Raw genomic sequence first — 26,860 nt, forward strand, 5'->3', positions numbered from 1 at the left:
GTTCAGCCACCCTTCCCTTTGCTCCCGAGTCTGGTGCATCCCCAGCAGCGCCAGCACAAGGAACGCAGAGCTCAGATCGTCAGCAGGACACAAAGAACACACACAGCACCACAGCCAAGTAATTTTAAAGAATTTTAATACAAACTTAATATAAACTATTTCAGTCCCTCTTAACATGTAAGACACTGACTCAAAATACTTTTATACCTTTTTTCAAGTATTGCACAATGTAGGTACAAAATTAATATTTACGATTACATTTTCTTCCATAATATATAGCAAAAATCTTTAAACTTTTAACAGAAAATACAATTTGTGTTTCTTTTGAAAAAAGCAAATATTTCGTACATTTTAATTCCACCACTAAGGAATATTCTGTACACAACTTTTTTACTTTTTTTAGAATTGATGTCTTTAAGATGGATATCTTACAATTTCAGTAAAAAAAATACAACATGAAGCTGCTGCAGCTGTCACAGATCACTGTAGTAAAAAGATATAAATGCAATACCATGTTGTAGAAACAATATATATACTCTGATATTTTACAAACTTTGTACTAAATTAAATTATACAATTAGAAAAAGACCAATAAACCCACCTATTAGTGCCAATTTTTTAATATATATACATATATGTCTGAGCACACACATATATATACATGAAAAAATTAGCCACTTCCTTGCTATATCTTAAATACTGTAAGAGGCCATATTTTTGAGAGTATATTTTTGTAATGTACAGTCAGTATAAAATAATTTTGTGCTTGGTTGGCAAATGAAAAAATGATGCATGTTGTATTTATCTAACCAAGCCTGAACGTATTCATACTACAAGCCTTAAAAAAAATCTCAAGAGGTGGGAAAAAAGATACACCCTTGGGTACGTGCACTTCAACTTGTACAATAGTATTTACTTGGATTTCACTTTCTGTTTATTTTCAGTTAGCCATAACTGGCTGGAATTGCTGGTTAGAATACTGCATGTTGTTTAAACTAAAATTCAAGCCATCCACAAAAGACTTCTCATTTAGACCTCCATAGGCTGCAAACATATCAAAGGCATTACTGTACTGGAGAGGACTGAGGTTAAGGGGGCTGTCACCAGGAAAGATGCTACTGGTACTACCTTGACCCTGCATGTTGGGGAAAATGAACTCCTTTGCGTTAGGAGAGAGAGCAGAAGTCTTCTGCTGCTGCTGCTGCTGACTGCCTAGGCCAAGCCCGTAGAGAGAGTGCATGGAGGAGGAGAGGGATTTCTGCTTCAGCAGGTCATTGACATTCAAGCCAAGGTTGGTGGGAGAGGTGCGGGCGACCTTGTTGCCACGGCCGCTGTTCTTCATTTTGGTTGAGCCAAACTTGGTGGCAGCAAATGTGGCAGTGGTGAAGGTTAAAGGCTGAGTAGAGCGGGGCATGAAGGTCGGGCTCACAGCAGCTGAGTGGCCGAAGGGAGGAGAAGGAGAACTAGACACTGAAGATGCTGGGTCACTAATAGGCATGAACACCTGGGCCTCGGGGTTAAAGCTGTTCTTGATTTCCTTATCCAACTCACATCCATTTTCGTTATCATCCACGTAAAGCACTTTCACTGGTCCCTTTTCACCGATTTGGTATGAAACCTCAAACGGGTCAATCCAAACACTGAGATCCTGAGGCAAGTTGCCACGAACATCATCAATGTCCAAACCGCTCTCTTTGGATGCTTGTTCTATGACTGGGTCCACTTTCTCCCCTATATGAATACATCTAAACCCTGATCCTTTGTATGGCTTTTCTGGATACCAGTGCCCTTCATACTTCTTTTTCAGAAGTCTTTCAAGCTCTTCACCAAAAATGTTGACACGTCGTCTGGGAAGCTTATTGTACAAATATGAAATAATAAAATTGAGTGCTACTTGGATTTCAAGCTGCATAGCTGCTGTGCCACAGAGTTATAAGTCTGTTTCAAAACCCAAAGAAGAAAGTGTTCAAGATGCCACAGGGAAACAAAATTTCATTGAAAACGCTGATTCAAGTTGATTATTATCCTTCACCTTGAGTGCTCTTGTTCCTTTAAGAAAAAAAGAAAAGCAAACACATCCAAATAAGAACAGTGGAAGATCAAGCTCAGAGGCCTATTCATTTAGCTTCACTTTCTGCAGAAAATAGGTTACTTTTTAAGTGAAAAAATGTGCATCAAACTATTTCTGTTCCTGCCTGCGGAAGGTGAGAATGTCAGCTCCACTCAGTGTGACTTACAAACAACACTAGAGAGGACAGGCTTGTGTTTACATCTACAGCATGAGGCACTTCCCAATCACGTGAGCTGGGTTTAGTTATTCATAAAGCAGCAAGGATAATTTTTAAGACATCACAGAACTGCCAAGCCTGTCAATGGTTAAATTACCAGCCTGTATTTGGATGATTTATAGTACTCAGCTGCAAAATTTAGTCCCGGACCATTAGTCTAGCCTGAAAGGTCTTAGTCCAAGGGTCATTTATCACTTTAAAGTTTGGAAACATATTGACTGCAACAGTAGGCTGCAGAATTATACTAATGTTAACAGTTGCCTTACACAGTTTCTTACAAATAGCTAAAATGAAGCAACATTTATTTTAAGTCCAAGCAAATCTCCCTAAACTCTGCGCGGGTGAAATGATGCAAACCGAGGAGAAAATGTCCGCTGTGCACATCCAACAGTTCATTCTGAAATGCAGTCAGCATATACAGAATAACTGCCCGTATGTTCTGTTGGAAGGGTGGCCAGGACTGATAATTATTTCACAAATTTTTCTCTTTCTACAAATTATTCTCTATTTTCAGATGCAAGATGCAATTATATACCCAATTATTGTATCACACTGTCTGTAACAGATTTCAAAAAGTTCCTGGGCTAACAGGGCTTTTGACAGCCTCAAAGCAGATTGCCTTTCTCCTGCGCCATGACTCTATTTTATATTTAATGTTAGCTATGGTCCTCACTCCTTCACAAAGGACAAAAGAGAAATTAGCTATCTAAAGTTAGAGAAGGGACGAGAATCAGGTATTAGCACACAAACTGCTAACACAAATCCCGGCATAAATGTACATACACACCACACACCTTTGTCAAAAAGTTCCAATAAAACAAAATATGGGGATTGTTTTTGGCTCACATTAAAAGCTCAAAGAGAATTTCAATTAAAATTTCAATTAACTGTGGGCTTTTCTGCACTGCATCACTAAGAACAAAATTTAGCATAGCTGTCACTAAAGATTAGAGAAATCAAAGTTAAGGGATTTTGACATTAACAATGTGACTACGCAGCTTTTTTATTTATTGTTCCAAATAATCTCCTTTTAAAGTCTGGAACCCTATTTCCAAGCCATTCGCGTTCTCCCCAACATGGTATGGGAATAGTTAGAAAGGCTACGTGTACGATAAGGCGACCTTTAAACGTTTGCTGGATCAGCACCGGGTGGGGATAAGGAAAAGATCAAGGGCAAACAGAAGATATTTACAAAAGGGGCACAATCAGTACCGAAAAGCTGATTGGGTGGTTAAACGGGGCATTTAAAAATGATTTATTAATCCATCTGCGCTCTTTCCCTTCCCCCATGTCCTTTAAGAAAGGAATGTTCCTTTCAGAGCGCACCAGGCTGACGCTGTAAATTTCTCTACGCCAAACGGATCCACAGTACAAAAAGCAGCTGATCAAACATACTGGCTCGATCATTTCGGACTTGTTCCTTTTATGTATTTACGGCAAGCCGGCAGTATTTCTGAGGGATCCGAGCCCATCCGCGGCCCAGCAGCAGCGCCCTGGCAGGAGCCTTAAGCAGCGGGAGTTACATAACCAGGCGGTCGGCTCTCATTAGCTTTCTGCTCACAGCCCCGGAGCTCCGGCGGCAGCGGCAGGAGGAACAGCATTTTCTGAGCCCGTGAGAGAGCGAAGGAGGAAGAGGAAGGGGGATATGTGCAGGGCCGCAGGGCCCCTCTCTCCGCGCACAGCCGGGCAGGTCCCGCAGGGCGCTGCCGGCGCTGCTGGAGCGGCCCAGCGCCCATTTCTCAGCGGGCAGCGCTCCCTCCTCCCCGCGGGCAGCGAGCCCTCACGGCCCGGGGGCAGCGAGCCCTCCCGGCCCGGGGGCAGCGAGCCCTCCCGGCCCGGGGGCAGCGAGCCCTCCCGGCCCGGGGGCAGCGAGCCCTCCCGGCCCGGGGGCAGCGAGCCCTCACGGCCCGGGGGCAGCGAGCCCTCACGGCCCGGGGGCAGCGAGCCCTCACGGCCCGGGGGCAGCGAGCCCCCACGGCCCGGGGGCAGCGAGCCCTCACGGCCCGGGGGCAGCGAGCCCTCACGGCCCGGGGGCAGCGAGCCCTCACGGCCCGCGGGCAGCGAGCCCTCACGGCCCGGCCGCGCTGCCGCTCCCGGCCCCTTCCCCGAGGAGCCCCCGCACCCACCGGGCGCAGCACACCCGCCCAGGGCCGGGGCCGGGCTGTGCCGCCTCAGCCCCCGCCTCACGGCCGGTACTCACCCAGGGCTGCGGGGGTAGTGCAAACAGTCCCGGCGGGGGTGTGAGCGCGGGGGGCGGGGGGGGGCGGCGGCTCAGCACCCGATCCCCATCTCCGAGCGCCGGCTCTCTCGGCGAGGATGGGAGGGGAGAGGATAGAGAAGAAAAAAAAAAAATCGAAAAAAAAAAAAAAAGGGGGAGGGGGAAGGGTCGGAAAAAAAAAGGGGGGAGGGAAAGGGGGGAGGGCAGCGCTGCTCACACCCCCACGACGGGCGCGCTCGGCCGCCGCAGCTGCAACCCCCTCTGCTTCTGCAGCGCCGCCCGCCGCGCCCCTATTTATCCCCTCTCTTGCCCCGCCCACTGCCGCGCCCCCCGCCCACGTCCCGCGCGGCCACACCGCCCGAGCCCCGCCCACCGCTGATTGGCCCCCGCCTGGCCCCGCCCCCGGCGGCCGAGGCTCCGCCCCCCGGCTGCGCGGGGCCACTCTGACGTCAACGCGCTGCTCGCTTCGCAGCGCCGTTTGACGTCACTGCCGACGTCAAACCCTGCCCTTGCGCCCCTCAGCCCCCCGGGTAGGGAAAGGGGGGCGCGCTGAACTACATCTCCCATGAGCACCGCGGCCCGTGCGGGCCTCGGCAGCGGCGATGGCGGGGCCGCCCGCACGGCTGGCAGCGCCCAGGCCCTGCGGGGAGCGGGGCCCGCACATCACCGCCCGCGCCCCCCCTGCGCCGCGCCCGGCGGCTAAAAATACTCCCCACAGGTAGCAACGCCCGGCCATTGGCTGTCTGCCCGAGCGGCCGCCGCTGATTGGCCAGCGGGAGCGGAGGGGCGGGGCCAGGCCGTGAGGTGGCGGGCGCGGGTGCGATGGCGGCCCGTGAGCGCCGCGGGGCCTCCTGTGGGCTTTGAGGGCACCGGGATGGAGTCCGCTGGATGGGACCCGCCCCAGTGCTGTAAAACATCCCCGGGTTTGCTCTCCAGCGCCCTGAGGACTGTTCAGGTTTTACTCACAGCGCCAGCAGGACGCGGTTCTGGAGGACAAATTGTGAAGGGCTTTTTTTTTTTTTTTTTTTTCCTTTTTTTTTTTTTGCTCCGCCTCTTGCTCTGTTTGTATAATAAAAAAAACATTTTGGCATAAGCGCTACGTGGGGCCCGGGAGAAATTTGGAAGTGCCAGTCAAAGAAATGCCAGGACTTTTAACCCTTTGTGGCTGAGAGTATATATGAGAATGGGAGGCAGTAACCCAAAAGCTGAAATATTAAGGGAGAGAAGAGAGTAATATTTAGGATTTTGCACAGCTTAACATTTCTGATGGAAGGCTTAATTCATTGTAAAACAGTTTTTATTCAGATGTATCAATGTTGATGCTGCTGGAATTGCAGTATTGCAAACAACTTGAAAGTCTTGATTAAAACTCAAAATATTTACGATTTCCCCGTGTATTTCTCACCCAGTTTTAAATCTAGAGGGTTGAACATGCTTTCAGTGAAAACTGGGTCACTTGTCAGTATGCTCCCCAAATGGAAAATAAAATGTGAAGATTGTAACATTACAAGCACTGGCAACTGGGAGACTACTGGGAACTAATGTAGCATCTCTGGGAATCCGAAAGAGAGTCCTGAGTGCTTGTTTTAATCAAAAAGAGACAGAGTGAAACAACTCCCTTATCAGTGTTGGGATCCCTGACTCAGGAAGAATGATGTTTGAACTTTAATGATTTTAGAAGGTTAATTAATTACTTTATTAAACTATATTATATTATAGTTATATCACACTATATTATACTAGCTACTAACTAGAAAACTCATGACATTCTCCTGAGAGTCCTGACACAGTGGATCCAACTGGTCAATGAATCTAAAACACTAGAATATAATTCAGCAATCACCTTGGGTAAGCAATCTCTATACCACATCCCACAAATGAGATAAGAATTGTTTTGATTCTCTTTTCTCTGTTTCTCTCACAGCTTCTCTGAGGATTCCTCCTGAGAGAGCTCAGTCTGTTCACAGGGCATGTGAATACCACACTCCCTAAACTGAAAAGGTGAAAAGACAAATAGAGGGGGTTGTTTTGTTTTAGTTTTGGTTTGACATTAGAGCTCAGGAGTCTCCGTGGAACAACAAACACACATTGGCAGGTGACATCAGCCACGGGTGACAGTTCAGCTCCTGCTCTGCTCAGTTCTGCGGAGGCAGCAGCAGATTTCCCTTTGAAGTGGGAAAACCTGCACAGTGCTGCAGATCAGTGTTTTCAGGTGAGATTTCATAAGGAGCTTTACAAACCCGGTAACTGCTGCTGAGCTGCTAAAAAAAGCCAGGTTTCAGAAGCAGAGATTTCTTTTAAATGGCTTTAGTGCTACATGAGAAGCATTGGGAACTGAATTAAATGTACAGAGCAAAGACGTTGGTAATCAAGGCAGCCATGGGATCCCTTAGAGCTGTAAAACATCGGGATGTGCTTTTCTGGGGCTTATGGAAAGGAAGCTTCTCATGCAGTCCACGCTATAGAAAAATCTGGTGTTAAATGCAACTAGACCAATTTTTAGGTCCCTCCCAACCCAAACCATTCTGTGATTCTAAATGTTGATGATGGGTCATTGGCCCAGGAATAACCTCTTCAAGGATCAACCCCACTTGTAGTGTTCCAGTGAAAGTTTCGATTTATCCTTTTTGTCTGAAAAAATAAACTTTTAAACTGCAGTGATCACAGTGTGGTCTACATAAGGCATGTCAGAGGTAGGTGGCCAAACTGTAGTAGTGTTAAATTATTAACACCAAAACCCAGAGTTTAATCCAGGATCATTTTTATTCTTAAAGCCTCCACTGGATTTTTGATCCACAAGGGTCAGAGTAAGGCCTGCAGTGTTTTTCAGCCCTTTTGATTAATACACAGCAATAACAAAATGTCTGCCTCCCTGCTAGAAAATCTTTAAAAATGCAATCAATACAAAATAACCCCAGCAGCAAAATATTACTCATGTTGCCAATTCTATTCAGCTGGAAGATTAATGTTAAAAGAAAAGAAAAACTATATATTTTCATCTCTCCTGACAGACCTTGACAAGTCTTCTCCCCAGCAGAGCAAATCCACACAAGTATTTCAGAGCAGGGCAGGAGGCAGAAGTGAGATTAGAAGTGAGGAGACTTTCTTAATCTATATGAAATAAGAAGGGTTTGATCTCATGCCCTATTCGTAGCCAGATCCTGTAATATTCGCCAGCAGACAACCATCAGCAACTGGACTACAATTTCCACAGTCTGGGTCTCTGCAGAATAATCTCCAAATCTAAGATCTCTGCATTGTAAAACAACTACATTACCACAAAACCTTGCAGAGACTGCACAGACTTGACAAAGAGACCTTCTTTTCTGATAAAGAAATCTAAATTTGATTTCTGAAATAATAACTAGCACTCTTTAAAAATCTAAATTAATATTGTTTATTGATCAACACATCCAAATCCAAAATACAGTTTGTTAATTTTAAAAGTTGTTTAAAGCAATTATATATAACGAAGAAAATTTTTACTAATTATGTCAACGAGGACAACAATTTGAAAGCTGCAGGAAGGCAGGCTCAGAATTTCCACTACCCATCCTTTTCATAGAATCCTCTTCTCTGCTAAATTAATGTTGAAGTACAGAATATATAGGATTTTTCCTGATGGTGGACATGAGGCTTTGTATCATACATTCCCAAATAGAGTACAGTCTCTTTTTTAACATTTTCCTATTTGGAATCAAAATTCTCCTTTTAGCGTGGGAGCCAGGGCTTTGATCTTGAAAAACTGGAAAGCTTTCCTCATTGTATTCATCCCTCTCTAGCCCAATTTTATCCGTTTGCTGATTTTAACATGTGTTCCTTTTCCCCACCATCCATCAGTGTGAGCAACCAGGCCTGGCTGCTCTCCAGCAGATATCTTAGCACCGAGTTTGAAATGGAATGTAGATTCTCTTACATTTCACTTCACCAGCAGTGATTTTTTCCATAAATACTGATTAGAAAGGGGATCTGGACCTATCAGGTGTTGCCCAGTACCAAAAGCTCTCTGACCACAAAGGTTTTTTGAGGTGGGAAACCACAAAATCACCTTGTAAGTGACGTTGTTTCAATGGAGTAAAAAATAAGCAGGAGCGGAATTCAGGCAAAACACCCAGGTCACCTTCCAGGAAAGCTCCAAGTTTGTCTCTAATCCTGTGAATATATAATTTTTCAGGGCCAACATCAGTAGAAGGAACTGGTCTGCAGGAGATTAGAGCTCAGAGCTCACAAGGACATCACCCTCTCCTAAGTGGAATGCTACCAATATTATAGCTTACCTAGAATAAGTTGATAGAATCCCAAGCAAGACACAGAAAGCAGCTTTTGGGTAAGAAGGAGAAATAAAATCAGGAGAAATAAAGATTTTGCACCAAAGCTTTTTTCTTCTCAAAGTTTCATCCAGCTTCAAGGATGAAACCTCAAGTAAAAATGTGGGTTGTTTGTTTTGCCTGAAGATGGTATAAGGTAGGATCTGCTCTTGAAGAGGAGCTTGATAAGCGACATTTTCAGAATGGGGTATAGATTCTGAGAAGGCCAGTAAAAAAGAGTGAAGTAAAAAAGAGGAGTAAGTAATCTAAAACTGCTGTGAAAAGTAATGGTCACAAGTACAGGCAAACTGTAAAAAGAGGGAGAGGGAATGGGAAATATTTTATGAGCATCAGAATTTCCTATAGCTGTGAAGAAATGGGCTGAAGAAGGAGGAAGGAAGATTGATTTAATACATTACAGAGGTTGACCTTTGAAGAAAGTTTTATTAAAATCCAATATAATTTTTTACTCAAGTTCACCTTTGCGCTGGGAACCTGCCAGTTTAATGTCAGTTAGTTGTGCAGTATCTGTTAATAGATAAAATTATGAGGTGAGGACTGTCCTAGCCGATAGCCATGGAACTTCTAAGTTAATCAGCTTCAAGTGCTTTACTAGGCTCATTCCAAACAATGATTCATAAACAGTTTTAAAGAGACAGAAAGCTGCTTTTAAAACTGTCAGTACTTTCATGGGGATCAAAAATAAACACTGAAGATGAAGGGCTGGTCTTTTGCCTTTTCAATCTCTGAGTAGATGAAGGTAGCTTAAAAACATCTCACTAGGAATTTACTGAAGAATTTTGTGTACTTAGCATTTTCCAGGAAGGCAAGTAAATATTTGTTTTCCTGAAAATGGAATTCCAGGAAAACTGTTCAGTCTTATTCAAGAGAGATACTGAATGTGAAAAAACTAGGTAGTAAATGGGGGAAAAACGTCTGTACAAAGAAATAGCTTTCATTCAGTCCATTTAAAATGAAAGAAAGAGCAATAGAGTGGTGGTTGTTTACCAAAACGGTCCAATAAATACAAAAATTCTGCTACTTTTTTTTTTCATTCTGATTATCATCATCTAGGGTAAAAATAATATCATCTGAGAACTAACAGGGGTCTCTTTTTGAAATAAATGGAAACTCTATTTAGGCAAAAATCCAGCCAACACCACCTTTCCTGACTAACCACAATGCCCTCTAATCCAAATCTGCACCCTTTGGCTCTCCCAGCAATGCTTTTTGTTCACTTGGCAAGGATCAGTGAAGCCTTCACTGTTTTCCAGGTCTTCAACAAAGTGATGTAGATGCACCTTGAATGAGAAGGGGAGGAAGGATGCTTCCATGCATTGTCAATTTATTATCCAGATTGGAAGGTGCCTCAATTTTTTGCAATAAAATCCAGAACAAAATATAATTTTAACATCCCCTGAAGATCACCCTTGGTTCTTGCCTAAGAATTAAAACAACCAAGAACAGTGCAGTAAGAAGCCATCCTTATTTTAAGCTTTCAGGCAATCCCTCTTCTCTGGAGCTGTGGCTGTTGACTGGGTTTCTTATGCCTTTCTGCATGCTATTCCTATCAGTAACAGTGTTTTATTCTGAGCACAGGGCTTGGAGAGTTCAATTAGTGACTACCAGGTGACAGAATATCACCTTTAGCAAAGGCTCTGGTTAGAGGTGTTGATACTGGGGCTGAAGGCAGTCTGATTTGAGAAGTGCTGAGTTAACCTGCTGTGCTGTCACGCTGGGACAGTGTGAGTGACGGTGACTTCAAAGTAAATGAGTTCAAATGTCTGTGTCTTGATAAATACAGTCAGAAAATTGTCCTCATGAGAAGATCATGAAAATATCTGCATTAAAAACAAACAAAAAACCAACCAAACAAAACCCAACAAGGGTTTTTTTCTTTTCAGCTGAACAGGAACCCAGTACTTGTTCAGACATGAAGAGCTAGTTGAGTGGAAAGATGTCAGGATATGACAGTGGAAGGTTTGACCCTGAATCTTTAAGGGTATTATCTATGGGGGAAAAAAATTCAATGGAAAATTCTCTTTGAGCTTGCTGTGCTACAGATCTGGTCCTTACTCAACTCCTATTAAAGTCCATTGAGTCACAGGGACAGGAATAATGGAAGGGAATGAAGATTCAAGCTGTGTGTTTGCTCCTGACACATACATAGTAGATTTTACACAGGTTGTGCATCCTGTTGATGTAAAGAACAGTTCATGGGAGACTCAGTCTGTCACTGGCATTGAAATGATCACTCAAACAGTAAATCACCCATTTCCTCTCCAACTTCTGATTCCTAAAGGTGTAATTCCCAACATAATATAATAAATGCCTTAAAAGATTAAGCAAAAGGTCATGTCAGCATAACGTCTTTTCTGAACTGATGTCTAAAGGCTGCATAAAGCCACAACTTGAAATCCCCCAGGACAGTGCTCATGGGACTTGCCAATAACACAATTTCACAGAGATTCTTCTGTTTCACAGGTCACAACTCTTTACCCTGTGAGGGAGCCACCCTTGTGTACCTACATGTATATGACCCGCTTCATGAGAACAGAATGTTTTCCCTAGAACACACATCCCAGTAGGAGCCATTATCTCATGTGCTATTATTAATGCAAAGACTTCAGACATTCCCTGCACACAGCAGTGGATCTGTGCAGTCTCAAGAGCAGCTGTAGCAAAGATCTTCAGAAGCAGGGATAAAACAGCCATGTCACACAATTACATTGAGTTTGGCAATGGGAAGAAGAGATTTCTGCTTGATCCCATATGACGATTTTCTTCCATGCTGGGAAATGAGCACTTGGAGTGACATACTTTTTATTGTAGCTAATGGAACTCAGATTTCTAAAGAAAGTGATTCTGCTGTGTGACCATATTATCTAAATTGCTTTGTCGCCAACGCATAAAAAACTGAATATAAAATTGCCTGAGTATAATTGAGTGCTGACTCACCCCCTGATTAGGGTAAATGGTGCAGTGTTCCAGGGTGCCTTGGAGCTTTCTATAGTCTCACAATCCTATGTGAAATCTCTTGATTGATTTTTTCCTCCTCCAAGCAAACTTATGTTTCATGCTCCTGTTTGAGGCTAGATGCTACAAATCCAGCTGCTGTCACAAGACATCTTCCCCCTGCTTCGTTATCTTGATCAATTTTCTGCTGAAACTCATCTTTCATCCTGGCTGGTGCAGTTGCCTCCCTTGAGATTATTCCAACTCCTGGCTCTCCATATTCATAGCTCCAACTCTAACTTTCTAGTTTCTAAGGCTATATAGCTGAGAATGTTTTCTCACAAAAAGCTTTTCCATAAATTCTCACAATTTCATTTCAGTCTAATCCAAGACTGCATACACACATGACACTTCTCAGAATAAACTTTTCATAAAACTACCTGCATACATAAGCAAGAAAATACAGACCTAAGTATTTTAAATGGATTTTTTTTTTAATCTTGAAAATAGCCTCATACTCATTTGGAGGTATAACAGTGTGATTATGCTTAAAACTAGAAGAATTCTCAGGTTTTGAAATTTAAATATAAGAAGGGCAATTGTAAGAAGCAATGCCAGAGACCTGAGGTGAACTGAGCCACGGATACTGGGCAGAGAGCTCAGATTTAGCTGACTGTGGCAGTAAGTTAAACCAACACTTGTGCCTGGGATGATCTCTGTTTCAGCTCTCCCTCAGGTAGTGAAAAGAAAGAGAAGAAGAAGGGCTATGACCTAAATGAATTACAGCAATTATTAACCAGCAATCTTGCCTATGAGGATTTGCGAAAGATGCCAGCCCTGAGCTGGAGGATCTGGGAGTGAAACCAGTCATGGAAGTGGCAGAAATTGGTTTTGTTTCCAGTTATCTATGAATATCTCCTTTCTGGCTGGCTGAACTATTGAGCAACTGTTGAAAACTGAGTAAGGAAGAGGCTGAAATTTATTTCCTTTATATGTGGAACTGGTTTCATATCAGAAAATAAAGAGTGACTTCAGCACATGCATCGGACTTAGATTCTCCAGAAGCACTTGTTGCTGCACAGCCCACCTTGTTCCTTGGCAGGAATTGTAACTTTTGTTGTCTGATAAATGGTTTACCTCAAAGAGAATAAAGCCCATTTATCTCCAGCCCCAGAGATATAGTAATGCAATTGTTCCTTCACCAGGAGATCTGCTCCCTGGAAATTCTCTTCTGAGTTGGATGATATTTTCTTCAAGAGTTTCCTTCTGTAGAATAAAAAGAAATTGAGTTGAAATGCATTTCCAGAGACAATCCCTTAAGAATAAAATTCATTGTAAAAAAAACACCTTAAATTGGTAAGGAGGAGTAAATCTAGAATTTAGAGTTGATCTAAAGCTGGGTTAGAATCCACCCTGACAATGCCTCTGCTCAGTTGTGCAAATCATATTTTACTTGCTCGACTGTGAGTTGCTGGGCAATGGGATGTAATTTTCCATGCTTGCTGTTGGCACAGGGTTTTACCTTGACTTGCATCTGATAGTGCAAGCTCTGTCAACATTGTTTCACCTCTTGGAAAATAGTAATTAAGAAGCCTGGATGATAGGCATGTATTAGTACCCAAGAATTCATGGCCAGCTCCACTTTAACCTAGTCACCATAGTTTACTACTCTGCCACAAAATGTCTTTTCCAGGTTTACCTGAAGATGTAAGAAAACTTTAGGGGTGCCAGACATTAGGTTGACTTCAATCTCTCTGAAAACAAATCCTTTAAAGTTTAGATCAAGGAGTCTTTTAATGAAACAAAGAAATCTTGCAGGTATAAATAAGTCTGCTAGAAATAAACAGAAGCAAGACTGGTGCATGCAAAAAGAAACTCCCTTTGGAACAGCACCACAAGCTTTGAAAAAGCAGTTTCTGAAGTGTCTGAAAGCAGCCTGTTTCTTGTGCTCTGCTCTCTGAAGAGCAGAGGGAGCACAACACAACGCCCAGATGGGATGGAAAGGGAGTCCCCAGGCAATGGGGACACTGATCTGTGAGCTGGGCAGTGCACCACTTGCATCCAGTCTGAGAATCCCAGAAATAACCTACCTGACTCAAAGAAGGTTTGGAAACCTCTCCTCAGGTTCAGCACACCTTGATGCAGGAGGAAGGAGAGCCCCGTGTGGGTGGGCTGGACCTCTCTCCAGGAGCAGCTCTCCCACAGCTCCATCTCTTCATGGCTGGATCCCAAAGCCCTGCCAACATCCATCGTTTCCCCCACCAAATCATTTAAATAAACGTCCCCAGTGTGGGCCCAAAGAAATGCAATAAACATCATTTGTGTGGCTCCGTGGGATCTCAGCTAATGGACTGCCTGGAAGGACATGCTAGGCAAATGTGCTGCCTCTGGCTTCCCACACTGAAATTCACCTTGCACCCCATGACAGCCCACCAGTGCTATACCCTGCTTCTGCCTGTTGTTCAAGCTGCAGGTACCACCTTTAACCAAGCAATGGCCAAAAAAAGACATTTTAAGTGACTCGTGGTGTCTGCTGAGCACCAGCTGCCCACAGTAGAACAGTAATGTTCTACTGTATCTTCGATCCCAATGCTCCATGCTCAGGTCTCCTGGGTCCCATTCTGCTGCAAAAGCCCAAAGCTACAGCGAGAGGAACAATCTAATCTGCCAGGGAAATAAAACAGTTGATGACTCATAAAAACAAAAGGGACAGATATTTGAAAAGGAAAACAGCAGAACAGATTCAGGTGTAATTGTGAGTCCTACCACAGGAGTGCCTGGACAAGTAGCGAGTTCTGCCACGTTCTTCCACTTGAGCCCTCAGCCAGCTTCAGTGGGGCCAGGACTCAAACCTGTGGTTCCAGGCAGCTTTAATAAAGCTTGGATCTGAATTAAACCTCCCTTCTGCATGCCTGGGGATATGGCAGCATGTGGCAGCCTTGGCTGCTTCGGCTGCCCTGGAGCATGTGAAGGAACATGTTCATGAGTGACAGCCCAAAGCAGAGGGACAGACCTGTGTGCAGCCACAGGAGCTGGGCTCTGCTGGAGTCTGAGACAGCCTGAGGGAGAAGGAGCTGTTCACAGGTTTCCCACTGGGAGCTGATGCCAAAATCAGCTTTTCTGAAGGCGGCAACAAAGAGTTGATTTAGTGACCCTGGGCAACACAGGGATGGATGCATGTGTGGCTCTAGGAGAGGAGGATGGGAGGCTGAGCCCACTCACCTGAACATCCACCTTCCCCCCGAGGGGCAGCAGGTGGTGTCAGTGGCTGCTCTTCGGGGGAGGAAGGACCCAGACTGGCTCAGACACCCTGTGATGCAGAGGGGTGGGGTATCCTCCCTGGGACTGACGGGACCCCCTCATAGCCCAGCTGCAGCACTTGGGCTGTCTCCTCTGTGCCCCCTTCTCTCTCCCCAAGGCAGCGTAACAAGGCCAGTGGAAATCTGAAGAAGAGAGATTTCCTTTATTCAAGGATTCCTATTCAAAGCAACAGCTATTGACATATTTTTTTCTATTCCTATGCTTGGCAGAAGTTGATAGTATTTATTAAGCTGATCTTAGGCACCAGAGCTGGATGCTGACTCTTGATACACAGGCAATCATCAGAGCCTGTTGTGTTTGCATGAATGTATTAATCCTGCCTCTGCTTCCTGAATGCATAAAGCAATGTTTAGGACCACTCATCTCTGAGACACTTGGAGATGGCTGCAGAGAGCAAGACAATGTTTTTAATATGGAGAAGTCCAAGACAAAGTATTTTGGTACCTCAGGATTATTAACATTTTCAAAAGTCTGAGAAGCCACTAACATTTATGAGACATTACAATCAAGATTCATTCTCCCAAATGAAGAAAGAGCTCCTGTTGTTCACATACACTCTAGATATTGATAATTTTCTCATTTTCTGATATGACAGGGCTTGGGGATTTTTTCCCCACTGAGACAATATGACTGACAGATGGAGATAAGAATTCCTCATAAAGAGAAGCAATTCATTTGTACGCAGCTGAGGCTGGAAGAAAGCAATAATTCTCCTAAAACATAGGCACAGCCCTCCAGAATGGCTGATTATTTACTTCAAGAGTCAGTCATCACTGACCAGAATGCCAGGCATGCCTTCCCAAGCCAAGATGTGAGCTGAGATGAGTGCAAACAAACACTCACCCCTCTGCCCACCTCCTAGGCTGCTGCTGGGTGCTGAAGGCTGATCCCGGGTGCTAGCTTGGGATACCCTGACCATGGTGGGTCAGACCAGCAGAGAGTCACCAACACCTCTGTCATGGTGAGTCCAAGCCACTGTCACAGAGGTGGCACTTGGCACAGGCTTAGTTCAGTTCTAGGGTCATTCTCAGCAAGCCCTGGGGTGCTTGGAAAGCCCAGGGGCAGCAACTTGGAGCAGGAGTTAGAGCTGCCACTGCAGAGCCCATCTGGAATCTGCCTTAAAAAAGAAAATACAATAAAACACACCAAAATCCCCTTGAAACAACAACAATAATAAAAAGAAAATCACAACAAACAAACAAAAAAACTCCCACCAAACCCCCCAAAACAAAGCCAGAAAAACTGCCTCCAACTCTTGGGCCAGGACACAGCCTTGGAGCAGCAGGAGAGCAGGAGTGCCCATTCTCAGCGTCACCACCACTTCTGTCCCCCTAGAGCAGCTTTGCTTTCTGCAGATCCTCTGGGACTGTCTGGCTTTTCCCCTGCTACACCACATCTTGCAGTGCTGTGGCTGCAGTACTGGTACACACAAGCCAAAATTTACACCCCTTTACCTGCTTTCCTCCCAGCCTCCTCTTTCAGCTGTTCTCCCCTCTCACTATCTGCAAATTCTGTTTTTCACTACTGTTCCTAATAGCTTCTCTCTATGCCAAGTCCCATCCTACTCAGCTCTATTAAATCTCAGACCTTTTCTTCATTGGTCTCCCAGCCAGCTTTCATCTCTTCGACTTCTAGGTTCTCTTTGTTTGTGCTTTTCTCTCTGGATCTGGGAATTATTCTGCTTCAGTTGATGCATGGATCCAGGCCCTGATATTTTGTTGAGCCCTGTGGGATCTCTTCTGTTTGGTGGGTGCAGTGGTGGGTACAACTGCTGCCAGCACCAGCAGCACCCAGAGGCTGCAAAGGCCTTGAGAGGCTGATGTGTATTTCAAGCAGTAGGAAACTCATCCTGTACTAGACATTGGCTTGAGATAGACATTATCCCTGGAAGATACCAGCTCTAGAGAGACATTTTCCATGGCATACCTGCCCACAAAGAGATCCTGACTTCATCTACCAGAGGAATTGATTGTACAGGACTGTGCTGCTCACTGGAGGATGGCACAGCAGAGAGAATGGCATGGGGTCACCACTGCACGTTTTGTTCTTCTGGTGCCTCAGAGCAGTATCTCAATAAAAAGCTTCAGATCTGAGCAGCCCCTGCCGGTAGCAAGTGCTCCCCCTGGAGCACGACAGCTCCCGAAATACACGTGCCAAGTGGATCTTTTATTTGCAAAACAAATGCTATTGACCATCTATGAACCTTGGCTTAGAGCAAGGCAAAAGTAGCAGGAAAAAATGCCACCATGGGTGAGTGAAGGTGCTTAGTGAGGAGTAGGGCAGCCCTGAATTATAGGGCAGCAGTGAGCAAGTGATTTAACCTTTTCTTTTTTGCCTCCTACTGATTTAGTCTGGAAGCATTTCTGCAGGCACTTTGTCCTATTATATGGTGATAAAACGCTGGACTCAATAACTGAGATCTGCTGTCTGCCGTCACAGCAATACAAATAACAATAAAAGAAACAAAATAGAAGTGAGTCAGGCTGGTTTTCACTAGGAAAAACATCAGTTATTTTTATTACTCACCAGCTCTCCTCCAGGATAGCCTGCTGGCCACCACTGAGCTGCCATTGTAGGAGGGCTGTATTTTGTTCAGGTCCTCCTAAAAAAGGTTCTCCCTGGGGTTTTGGAGTGTTGGTGGTTGCACATCCACATCAACAGGACCATGAGTATAAGCAGCCTTTTTGCCGAGCAGCTGAGCCCAGTGAAGACACAAGGCTGAAGAAACACCACAGCATGGAGAGCCCATGGTTAGGATGGACAATCCTCGAAGCCCAGGTCTTCATCTGGGGGGAAAAACAGAAGAGGGAGGCTGGAGGGGGCCCTGAGGCTGGCTGAGGTCACCCACAGGCTCCTGCAGGCTGTGTCATGCCCTGCAGAGCATCATCACAACAGCCTTGATGCATCCAAAACACAGACAAGCAGCCAACTCCAGCTGGAAGTTGATTCCTGCTATTGAGATTTGTATTTATTAATTTGTAGCCCACTTGCTTTCTTTTGGCACAATTTTTTTCTGCAAGTGAAAAATTTCCCCTGAATCACTGCGTGTTATTTCCACTTGTCAAGATAAAGGTTAATGAAATACCAGTAACTGCATCACAAATCCAGCTCCATTTCTATCCAGGATTTTATATGGCAAGTTGTGCTGCACAGCCTGTTCTTAGAAAAGGCTGTGATTAAAAAAACTAAAACTGTCAGAGGTCAAGAAATTCATAGTTAGAGCAGCATAGCCTCTGCCCTTCAGTCCTCACATCTCACCTTCAGGACAAGGAATAAAAAACCTCCTGGAACTGGCACAAACAAATGTGGGATGAGATTTCCTCCAACACACAAGATTCTGCAGGACTGTGGTATTTAAACAACATTTTCATTTGTAAATGTTGCCTGCATCTGGATAGTGGTTACTTGGGTAATTATACACTACAGAAATAATATATAAATACACAAATACCATAGAATCATAGGGTATCCTGAGTTGGAAAAGACCACAGAGTCCTATAAATATATATAGAACCTAGAAGCAACATGATGCTACAATTGACATATATCTGTCTTCAAAGAGATTTGCACCAGAGTCAGAAGGAGAATCTGACATACTTGCTGCACAGAGGTTTTCATGCCCTGAACGTGAAACCACCAGGACTGGCTGAAGGACACTCTGTGCCTGGAGCTGAGACCAATTTTAATGCTGCAAACACCTTGTGAAGATCACTGGCACAGCCTCACTCCCCAAATGAAACACTTGAAAACACAGAAGATGCCCCTGTCCAGCAGCTGTTGGGGCATGTGAGGTGTCAGGAAGGAAGGGAGGAGCTGCTTTGTTTTCTTCCTAGGGAAGGCCAGCACTGGGATGAGTGTTGGGAGCTGCCATCTGGGGTGACTCAGGAGATTAGCATGGGGTGGGTTGCATTAATACCAGCTTGAACACATGCCAGAGAGGACTTCCAAAATTCACAGCCAGTTATTTCTTGTCACAGAGTTAAGAGAGCCTATAGCCTGTTCTCCCACTTTGAGGCATGCCATCAAAAGCCTGCGGAAATTATTCTGAGAAGGTTTGTTTGTTCTGTAAATATGTATGTAAAATCTTGAATACAGATGACTAAGTTTGAAGAAAATAAAAACCAAAACAAAACCTTCTAACAGAGCAAGCCCTTTCACAGAGGATCTTATCCCTTCTTGGAGGTGGATTAAAAAGTATTGTTATGAAATCCCAGTGCAGGTTTTATTACGGGCTAAATCAAAAAGCTTTGGAGCTTTTGGAATTCAGATCTGAAGTTCAGTGTTTCAGCCCACATGCTCCATATAAAAGTAAGATAAATGAAAGAATGTACTTTTTCTTCCTTCTGATATGCAAAGATTCAGCTGAAATGCTTACTTTCCAATTTGCTTTTTCAGTGGAAATTGATTAGAGATCCTATCAACATGAAATACCCTGTGAAACCCGAGGAGCTCCTGTAACGATGGATGACATCAAGAGCCAAAAGAATATGTACAAAGCGTCTGCAGAAAGAGATCCTTAATCACGCTGTGAAGCCTGTTGATTTGTTGCCAACTACTTAACTTAAAGCTTGTGTTGTCATATATCTAACTTTAAAGTTTAATGTACCAGTTGGAGAAAGGAAATCTCTGTTAAAAAATTCAGTCCTGTCCCTTCAGCTGCAGTGTGAGCAATGACACACTTGGTTGGATGCTCTCAGCAAGTCCCTCATTAAAACAGTAGCACCAGGTGAGATCTAATTCTCCTAATATTTGTAGACTACAATGGAAGAAGGAAAATATTTGAGATTTTCTGTATTTCTGAAGAATAGGTTAAAGAAAGAACAACAACAAAACAGTGAAAACTGCTCTCCAGGTTACATGCTAGACCTCTCTCATTTACAAATATTTTACTAGTGAAATTTAATATCAATGTTATTTAAATTTTTTTTAAATTGCCCACTAGATGGCTGTAATTGTTATGGCCATGCTTAATTTTTGGTATCAAATTCCCATCTTTAAAAAAAATCTGTTCTTGTTTTTGTTGTTCTTCAGCACGTGCTCTCACTCTCCAAGGCAGTGTTTGCAACGATGGGGTCCTCACCTTGGAAATTTCAGCTGTTTATAGGAAGTTTAGTTGTTCAAAATGACCACTGCAATGGGCTTATATAACATCTAAGGCACAGAAATCCACCACCATTTTGAAGGATAAAGTGGGAATTCATTTTTCATTATTGAAAGAAATACTTTGTTTTCTGCTATTACAAGGAACGATCAAAGACTCTGAGCCTTTGGAAAGAGTTTTCAATAGTGTGGCATTTAATGCGAGCAGCTTGTGATTACTGTTGGAGCACAAAACCATTGTAAATCTGATGAAGGAGAGCCCAGAAGGCAGGACTGAGCATCTTCCGTGTCCTAGATTCAGCAGAGGAGCTGATGTGAAAAAGAAGCAGGATCTGCTGGAAGGAGAGCTCAAAGGATGTATCACAGGAAATAAAATTTCCCTGCTGTTTGCACAGGCTCTAGTCCAGGAGCAGCAGTGCGTCTGGGTAGAGGATTTGCAAAGTGTTTGCTGGCTGTGCTTCCTCTTGCAGTTTTCCAGAAGATCCACCCAAAGGGAATAGGCTCAGGTGCAGAGGGAGACTTTCCCCATTTAGCCAGTGAGCAGGGCACCGATGCTTCCTCTGAATAGAAGTGCCTGAATATAAACATCGACATATCTTTGGCAGCTCTTGACTACAAGATATGAAAAGGGAACTGCCTGTCTACTGTTTTAAGCCAAACACAAGTTCTAAGCAGCATGCAGAGACATTTGCAGGAATTCTCCACCAAGCATGAGCCAGTAGAGAACCCTCAAGGCATTGCTGCAATCAAGTTCATTGTAATGCTAGCTGAACACCTTATAAAGGTATGTTAATCAAGAAAGAACAGTGAGATTTCAAATTCCCCTAAGCTGTAAATAATGACAAAGTGCTCAAGCAAAATATCCCTCATTCTACATGGGTCCTTACTTCTAAGTCTTCTGCATCCACAAAACAGGGTTAAATCAACACTGGGACAAAAGGATGAAAAAGTTATGTACTCCTCAGGAAGATGGACATCTGTTTTACCCTCTCTTCCTATTCTCTTTAAAGCAATTCATATTATCATCCTGTGAAACAATCTGAATAAGTCCCTGGAACTCAAGACATTTCTTTTGAGATCCTCTGACTTGCTGATTTTTCTGTCTGTGTCTCAGTGAATCTTGCTGAACAGGTTGAACCAAAATGATCTTCTTCCAAACATTCTGCAAATAGATCAATGCCATATTCTGTATCAAACACCCTATCTGGAGCCCATTTAATAAATGGATGTCTTTGCTATGAAATTACAAACCAGAACTTCATGTGGCATCATACCCATATAGATTTGAAATAATTTCACTCTCAGCAGAGTTTTCGGCATTGCAATAAGAGCAGTATAAATAGCCACAGTCCCTGAGCATTGCAAAGGACAGGGATTAAGGTCAGCAGCCACACTGCAGTGGTTGGCCTTTGAAAACTGTCTGGAGCAGACTACAGAAGGTGCAGGGGACCCGGGGCTCCCACTCAGCTGTAATGGGGCTGTGCATGCCTTGTATTTCTTGATAATCACTCTGGGGGGATTTGAGCAAGAAACAGATGTGTGGAAACCTGCAAGGTACTTCTGAATAACAGCAGCTCTCTTGCAGAGAGGACAAGGCTGGCTCTAGACCACAGCACCTGCATGGGGCAAAGTTCCCTCCTTGCTCCTGTTGTCCCAGCAGAGCACGACTTCCCACCAGTTCACCTGCTCAGAGGAAACTCCATACCACAGGGATTTGCTGGGTGAACAACAAATCACCCCTGAGATACCAGCACTGGAGAGAAATAGAGAAAGAGCTGCAATGGGTGCTCCTCACCTCATGTCACTCACCGCAAGAAGGTGTTTGGGTCTTTGGTATTTTTAAAGCTGACAGAGAGAGCAGGTTAAATTAGGTACAAAGAAGAAATTCTTCCCAGTGAGGCTGGTGATGTCCTGGCATGGATTGCCCAGAAAAGCTGTGGCTGCCCCATCCCTGGAAGTATTCCAGGCCAGCTTGGAGCGACCTGGTCTGGTGGAAGGCATCCCTGCCCATGGCAGGGGGTTGGAACTGGATGAGTGTTAAGGTCCCTCCCAGCCCAAGCCATTTTATGAGTCTGTTTGGGAGAGTGACACACGTAAGATGCTGAAATACATTCAGGTACCTCAGAGTGTCATCTGAATTGTGCTAGAGATATACAGCTCAGTCAGAGCTGGAGGGAACCACGGAGGCTGAGAGCGACCCTGTTGGGTCAGAGGGCTGCTCACTTCCTCAGGCTGAGTTACTGTCACCCCAGAGCCAGAACCCCCCTCTGGACAGCACACCTGGCATCAGATGGGCCCTGGGGTGGGTCACACTCTTTCCAAGAAGGGACCCTGTCACCTTCATTGGTCTTATCTGGAAATTGCTCCAAAAAGAAGCATTTTGTGAGCCTGAACAAAAACACTGGGGAGCACTCAGCAGCGAATTCTTTCACATACTGCCTTTTTGTTTTGTATGATTTCCGAGGTTTCTGGCAAAAACATTTCCTCTGACTGTTTTCCTTCTAGAAACAGCCTTCTTCCAGACAGGGCTACTCTGCCACTATTTAGCTGGGTAGACACAGGGCTATTTAAAACACAGAGCTGGAACATTAGCAAAGCACTTGTCTCATTCCAAGACAAGCAGGGAAGGGGAGAGTGCAACCTTACTCATCCCTGGGAGGCTTGTGCCTGCATCATGCTGATTTGTGCTGAATTTAAGGCTTCTGGGGATGAAGTCTGTGGCAAAATCTGACAAGATTTTTTAGAAGCTGCTAGTTCACAGCCTGGAGTATTTATGATTTTTGGCTGCCAGGTCTCACATACGTTGTGGTCAGCAGTTTAATTCCTTACCAGGCTCTGTACAGTGCTGTTCAAGCAGCAACCATCAAATCTGACGTTTTGATACTGCCAGGGTAATTGGGTAATTTTTTTTTTTCTTCCCCTCCCACCAGCTCCAATCCTCTATTCTGCTGGGACATGCAGAGTCATAGCTCTGCTGGCTTGGCTTCCTGCCACCTCACTGCTCCTTTAAAACCCCATACCTCCCATTGAAGGAACTCAGTGTCCTGTTCACCAGGAGGACGTCAATGTTTCTATGGAAACTCTTCCCAAAGATTCTTGCTCCGCGCTGCCGCTGCTGCGTATTGTGTGACTGGCTTTGTACACTGCAATTCATTATCCAGGCTGTGACGAAAAGGGAGCAGCGTTCTGCCCAACAGGAAAAAGCATTAAAGGAAAAAAAAAAAAAAGACCCAAAACACTACCACCCCTCCTCCACCACCCTAGTATTAATTAAATAAGTCACTAAAACCAAAGGTGCTTAAATCGTTTGGCATTTGAGCTATGAATGGAATCCGCTTGCCTATGCCCCTTGCAGTGAAAAATACCCTTTCCTGAATAATTAACTTAGCTGAAGAAGCTTATAAATTCTTTGTAAGGTCCTTTTTCCTTCCAAATAGTGAGAAGAAAATTTTCCACCCCTCACAATTACAATCCCGGTGATGGATGAGGATCACGTAGGTAACAAATGTGCCTGAGCAGGAACCCTGTGCATGAACTGTGTGGAGAACAGGGGAGGCTCAGACCCAGGCTCAGATTTTGCATTTGAATTAATATTTGCAAAGGGGATGCAGAATTAGTAGGCTGAAGGAAAATTCACATTAATTTCTCATTTGCCTCAATAACAGGAAATATCTGGGACCAGCGGAGAACATGATGACAATGTTTACAGACATGTCCCTTACTAATGATGTACAAAGCCAGATTACTCACCCCTCTGCAGATGAGCGCCAGGTATTACACACGTGGCAGGTAAAACAGTCTAGATTTTGTTCCCACCTCTATCACAGATTTGCTGTTATTTTGTATTCTGCCATCACTGTTAACTTTGAAAATCTGAACTTCTAGGTGGTGCTCTGAAGAAGCCTGGAACCTGATTTTCTTGACTTCCACTGGATCACTGTCGGGCTCTTGGCACCTCAAGCAATCAGATTTCAGGTGTCCCAAAGCATGTACCTCAAACCCAAGGCAGTCAGCTTGTGACACTTGCAGAGAGCCAACTCCTTCATGCAGCAGAACTTTGAGATCTGGAGAAAAACATTACACTCATCTACTATGCTGGGAACCAGCACTGAGTAAAAACCTGAGTAAAGATGAGGATGAGAGGAGACAAGTATTTTATTTTTAAACCTTATGAATTTCTTAGTAGTTCTGCTTTGGTGCTTTCCTAGAGAGGAAGGCAGGGTTGGGAAGATCAGATTTTCAAACTCGGCTCCCTCCCTGATACTACACTAAATACTTGTATTACCTTTAATAGATGTTTCTGAGTGCATCCTCATTGATTTACTCCAGCTGTGCTCTTTATGCAGGGAACATTCTATTCTCAGAGCATAATCTAGACCCATACGAACAATATAGATGTTTCCTGATAACATAATTTAGAAAAAGGAGATGTAATTGCTGCCTGTGCTGAATGCACAGCATCTCTCTGCCTGCCAGAGCACTGCAAACTCATGACCCCTTTTGGAATCCATACAGGGAGAAAAGTCCCAAATCCTTCAATGTGGTTCTCATTTTGTCATTTCCATCTTATTAAATATGCTGGTCCTTGTGCCTTTGATTTTAACTTCCTAAGGATAGCTCATGCTGAAATTATTTAGAAGGCTCTGAGAAGCTTTTAGATTAAATTTAGGGCTCATTCCTGCAGAAATGTGTCTGCTTGTGGGGCACAGGACAGCAGCAACTTGGGCATCTGCTGCGGAAAAATGGGGAGGGGACCCAGAAAGTTCTTCCTTGGGTAACTTGTAATTATAAGAAGTGTAACAGAGCAGGTTCTTGTTAAGGACTTCCCTTAAATACTTGAAGAGGAGGCTGGAACTCATCTGACCTGCTCCAAAACCAGTTGGCGTGGCTGTGCATAGTCCAATTGCTGTGATTTAAAATGAGTAGTTGGAGTGCTTTTGTCTTCTAAATCATCCCACAAGCCCTGTGCTTCACTGTCTTCTCTCTTATGGAAGGATATCCAGGGTGAGACATTACAATTCAAATTTTCATCTCCAGGGTCAGATTTGTCTCAGTTCAGTAACGCCTGGAAGGCACTGCTGTGCAGTGGGGTTTGATGTGAAATAAGCACAGGTCCCTCCACAGCACAGTCAATCGAGATCCACAGCACAGAAAATCACCACTGTAATTGCTCTCTGTATCAGCTGCCCTGGGAAAATACAAAATAAAATCATAAATAAATAAAAATCAGTGACTGAATTGGCCCTGGAGACTGAGTTACTCTCCTCCTATTTAGAGAGTGGTCCCTCCTGAACAGTTTTCCACATTGCAAAGCCACCATATAATGGAACAATTCCGTTCCACTGACAGCCCTGGCTAAAAGAGTCCTAGAGGAAGGCAGGGAAGGTGTAGGTCACTGCTAAGGTGCTTGGAAGGGCTGGCAGTGAGAACCATGCTAACACTAAGAGTTTTTCAAATTACTTCAGCGAGACCAGACTTAGCTTGCAAGCCTGGTGCAATGGCTCAGAGAGAAGCTGTTTTGTATTTTGGATTCTTGCTAATTGGATATCAGCCTCTCCCTGTGCTCTGCAGCAGCAGCAGCTGCCCTGCAGACAGCCATGGAGAATGGTCAGGTACAGGCTGGCTCTGGCAGCCCTTGCCAGGGAAGAGGGCCCAACTCTCCAGCCTGTTTCTTCTCTTTCCTGGGATCTGACAGACCCTGAATTTAATTTTCCCTGTGATCCTGGCTAAAGCCCCATTACACATAAAAATCATGTAATGCTTTAAACTCTTTAAGCATGGCCCTCAATAGGTCTTAATAATAAGAAATACCCATTATACTTGCTTCTCATTATCTGCATTAGACATGAGGGGAGCAGGAGTTGAGTTCAGCAACCATTGGGATTTAAGAACAAGGAAACCTTTATGGAAAATAGCAGCAACCAAATGAGTTGTGAGTGAGCAGAAAACACAATCAAAGAGGGACCAGTTGACAAAAATGATGCTAAATATCACTGGTATTTAGCATTAATATTTTTGTCTTTGTCTTGCCATGCATCATCCCAAATCTCATTTCTGGTGGGAGTGGACAACCCAGAGGGTTTGGTTTATAACCAGTTCAGGTTAATTCTGCAGAATGAACATGGGTGAGACTAAACCATATAGTTCATGACATAACAACATCACTCTATTCATGATAAGAAGCCAAACTGAAGTTCAATTTGTTCCAAAAAGCACCATTTCTAAGGCAAAAGAGCAGTCAAATCAATGGCTGAGAGGAACTAGAGGTGAAAGTAGAGAAAAAGAGATATAAATACACTTGTTTTTAAACATTTTAATTTCAAGTCACAGGAAAACCATTCAATATGTGTCCTGGGGTTTCTTCAAATAGGGAAAGAAGATCAAAATACTAATCTCTGCTGATTTCCCTGTGCAGCAGCAAAAACGAGCGTGGCTCAGAAGACCGACCTGTGAGCAAAGATTAAGAGCAGCATATTTTGTATAGCTTGATTAAGCAGCAGCCATGAGGGACACACTGGCAGAGTGCAAAACCAGAGAAAATGGAGTATTATTTGGAAAGACAACACTATCAGGGGATGAAAACTAAAGAAAGATCAGGCAGAATGGTAAAAGTCTCTAAGACTCTGGCCTGTATTTTGAGGAATGAAAGCCACAACACTCCAAGCATACAA

General features: G+C 44.1%; 1 protein-coding gene and 1 long non-coding RNA gene across 5 annotated transcripts; both read right to left on the bottom strand.

Moving 5' to 3' along the window:
* Positions 1-119: 119 nt before the first annotated feature.
* TOB1 (transducer of ERBB2, 1) lies at positions 120-4,628 on the bottom strand. 2 transcript variants are annotated; one of them, XM_002198125.6, is made up of 2 exons: positions 4,489-4,628; positions 120-2,049 (listed from the first exon to the last, which is right to left on the bottom strand). In XM_002198125.6, the coding sequence occupies exon 2, from the start codon at positions 1,910-1,912 to the stop codon at positions 941-943; it is 972 nt and encodes a 323-aa protein (XP_002198161.1). In that variant the 5' UTR covers positions 1,913-2,049; positions 4,489-4,628; the 3' UTR covers positions 120-940. The 2 variants fall into 2 exon arrangements, with proteins under 2 accessions (XP_002198161.1, XP_030143099.1); XM_030287239.4 differs by lacking the exon at positions 4,489-4,628 and adding an exon at positions 3,684-3,909.
* A 2,622-nt stretch (positions 4,629-7,250) lies between these two features.
* LOC121470879 (uncharacterized) lies at positions 7,251-24,116 on the bottom strand. Of its 3 annotated transcripts, XR_012058575.1 has the most exons (4): positions 23,210-24,116; positions 17,616-17,875; positions 13,859-16,202; positions 7,251-13,034 (listed from the first exon to the last, which is right to left on the bottom strand). It is a non-coding gene; the product is annotated as an uncharacterized lncRNA (long non-coding RNA). The 3 variants fall into 3 exon arrangements; XR_012058574.1 differs by having other exon boundaries at positions 7,251-16,202; positions 23,940-24,116; XR_012058573.1 differs by having other exon boundaries at positions 7,251-16,202.
* Positions 24,117-26,860: the final 2,744 nt, after the last annotated feature.

The sequence above is a fragment of the Taeniopygia guttata genome, chromosome 18, assembly GCF_048771995.1.
Source record: "Taeniopygia guttata chromosome 18, bTaeGut7.mat, whole genome shotgun sequence".
Taxonomy (NCBI): domain Eukaryota; kingdom Metazoa; phylum Chordata; class Aves; order Passeriformes; family Estrildidae; genus Taeniopygia; species Taeniopygia guttata.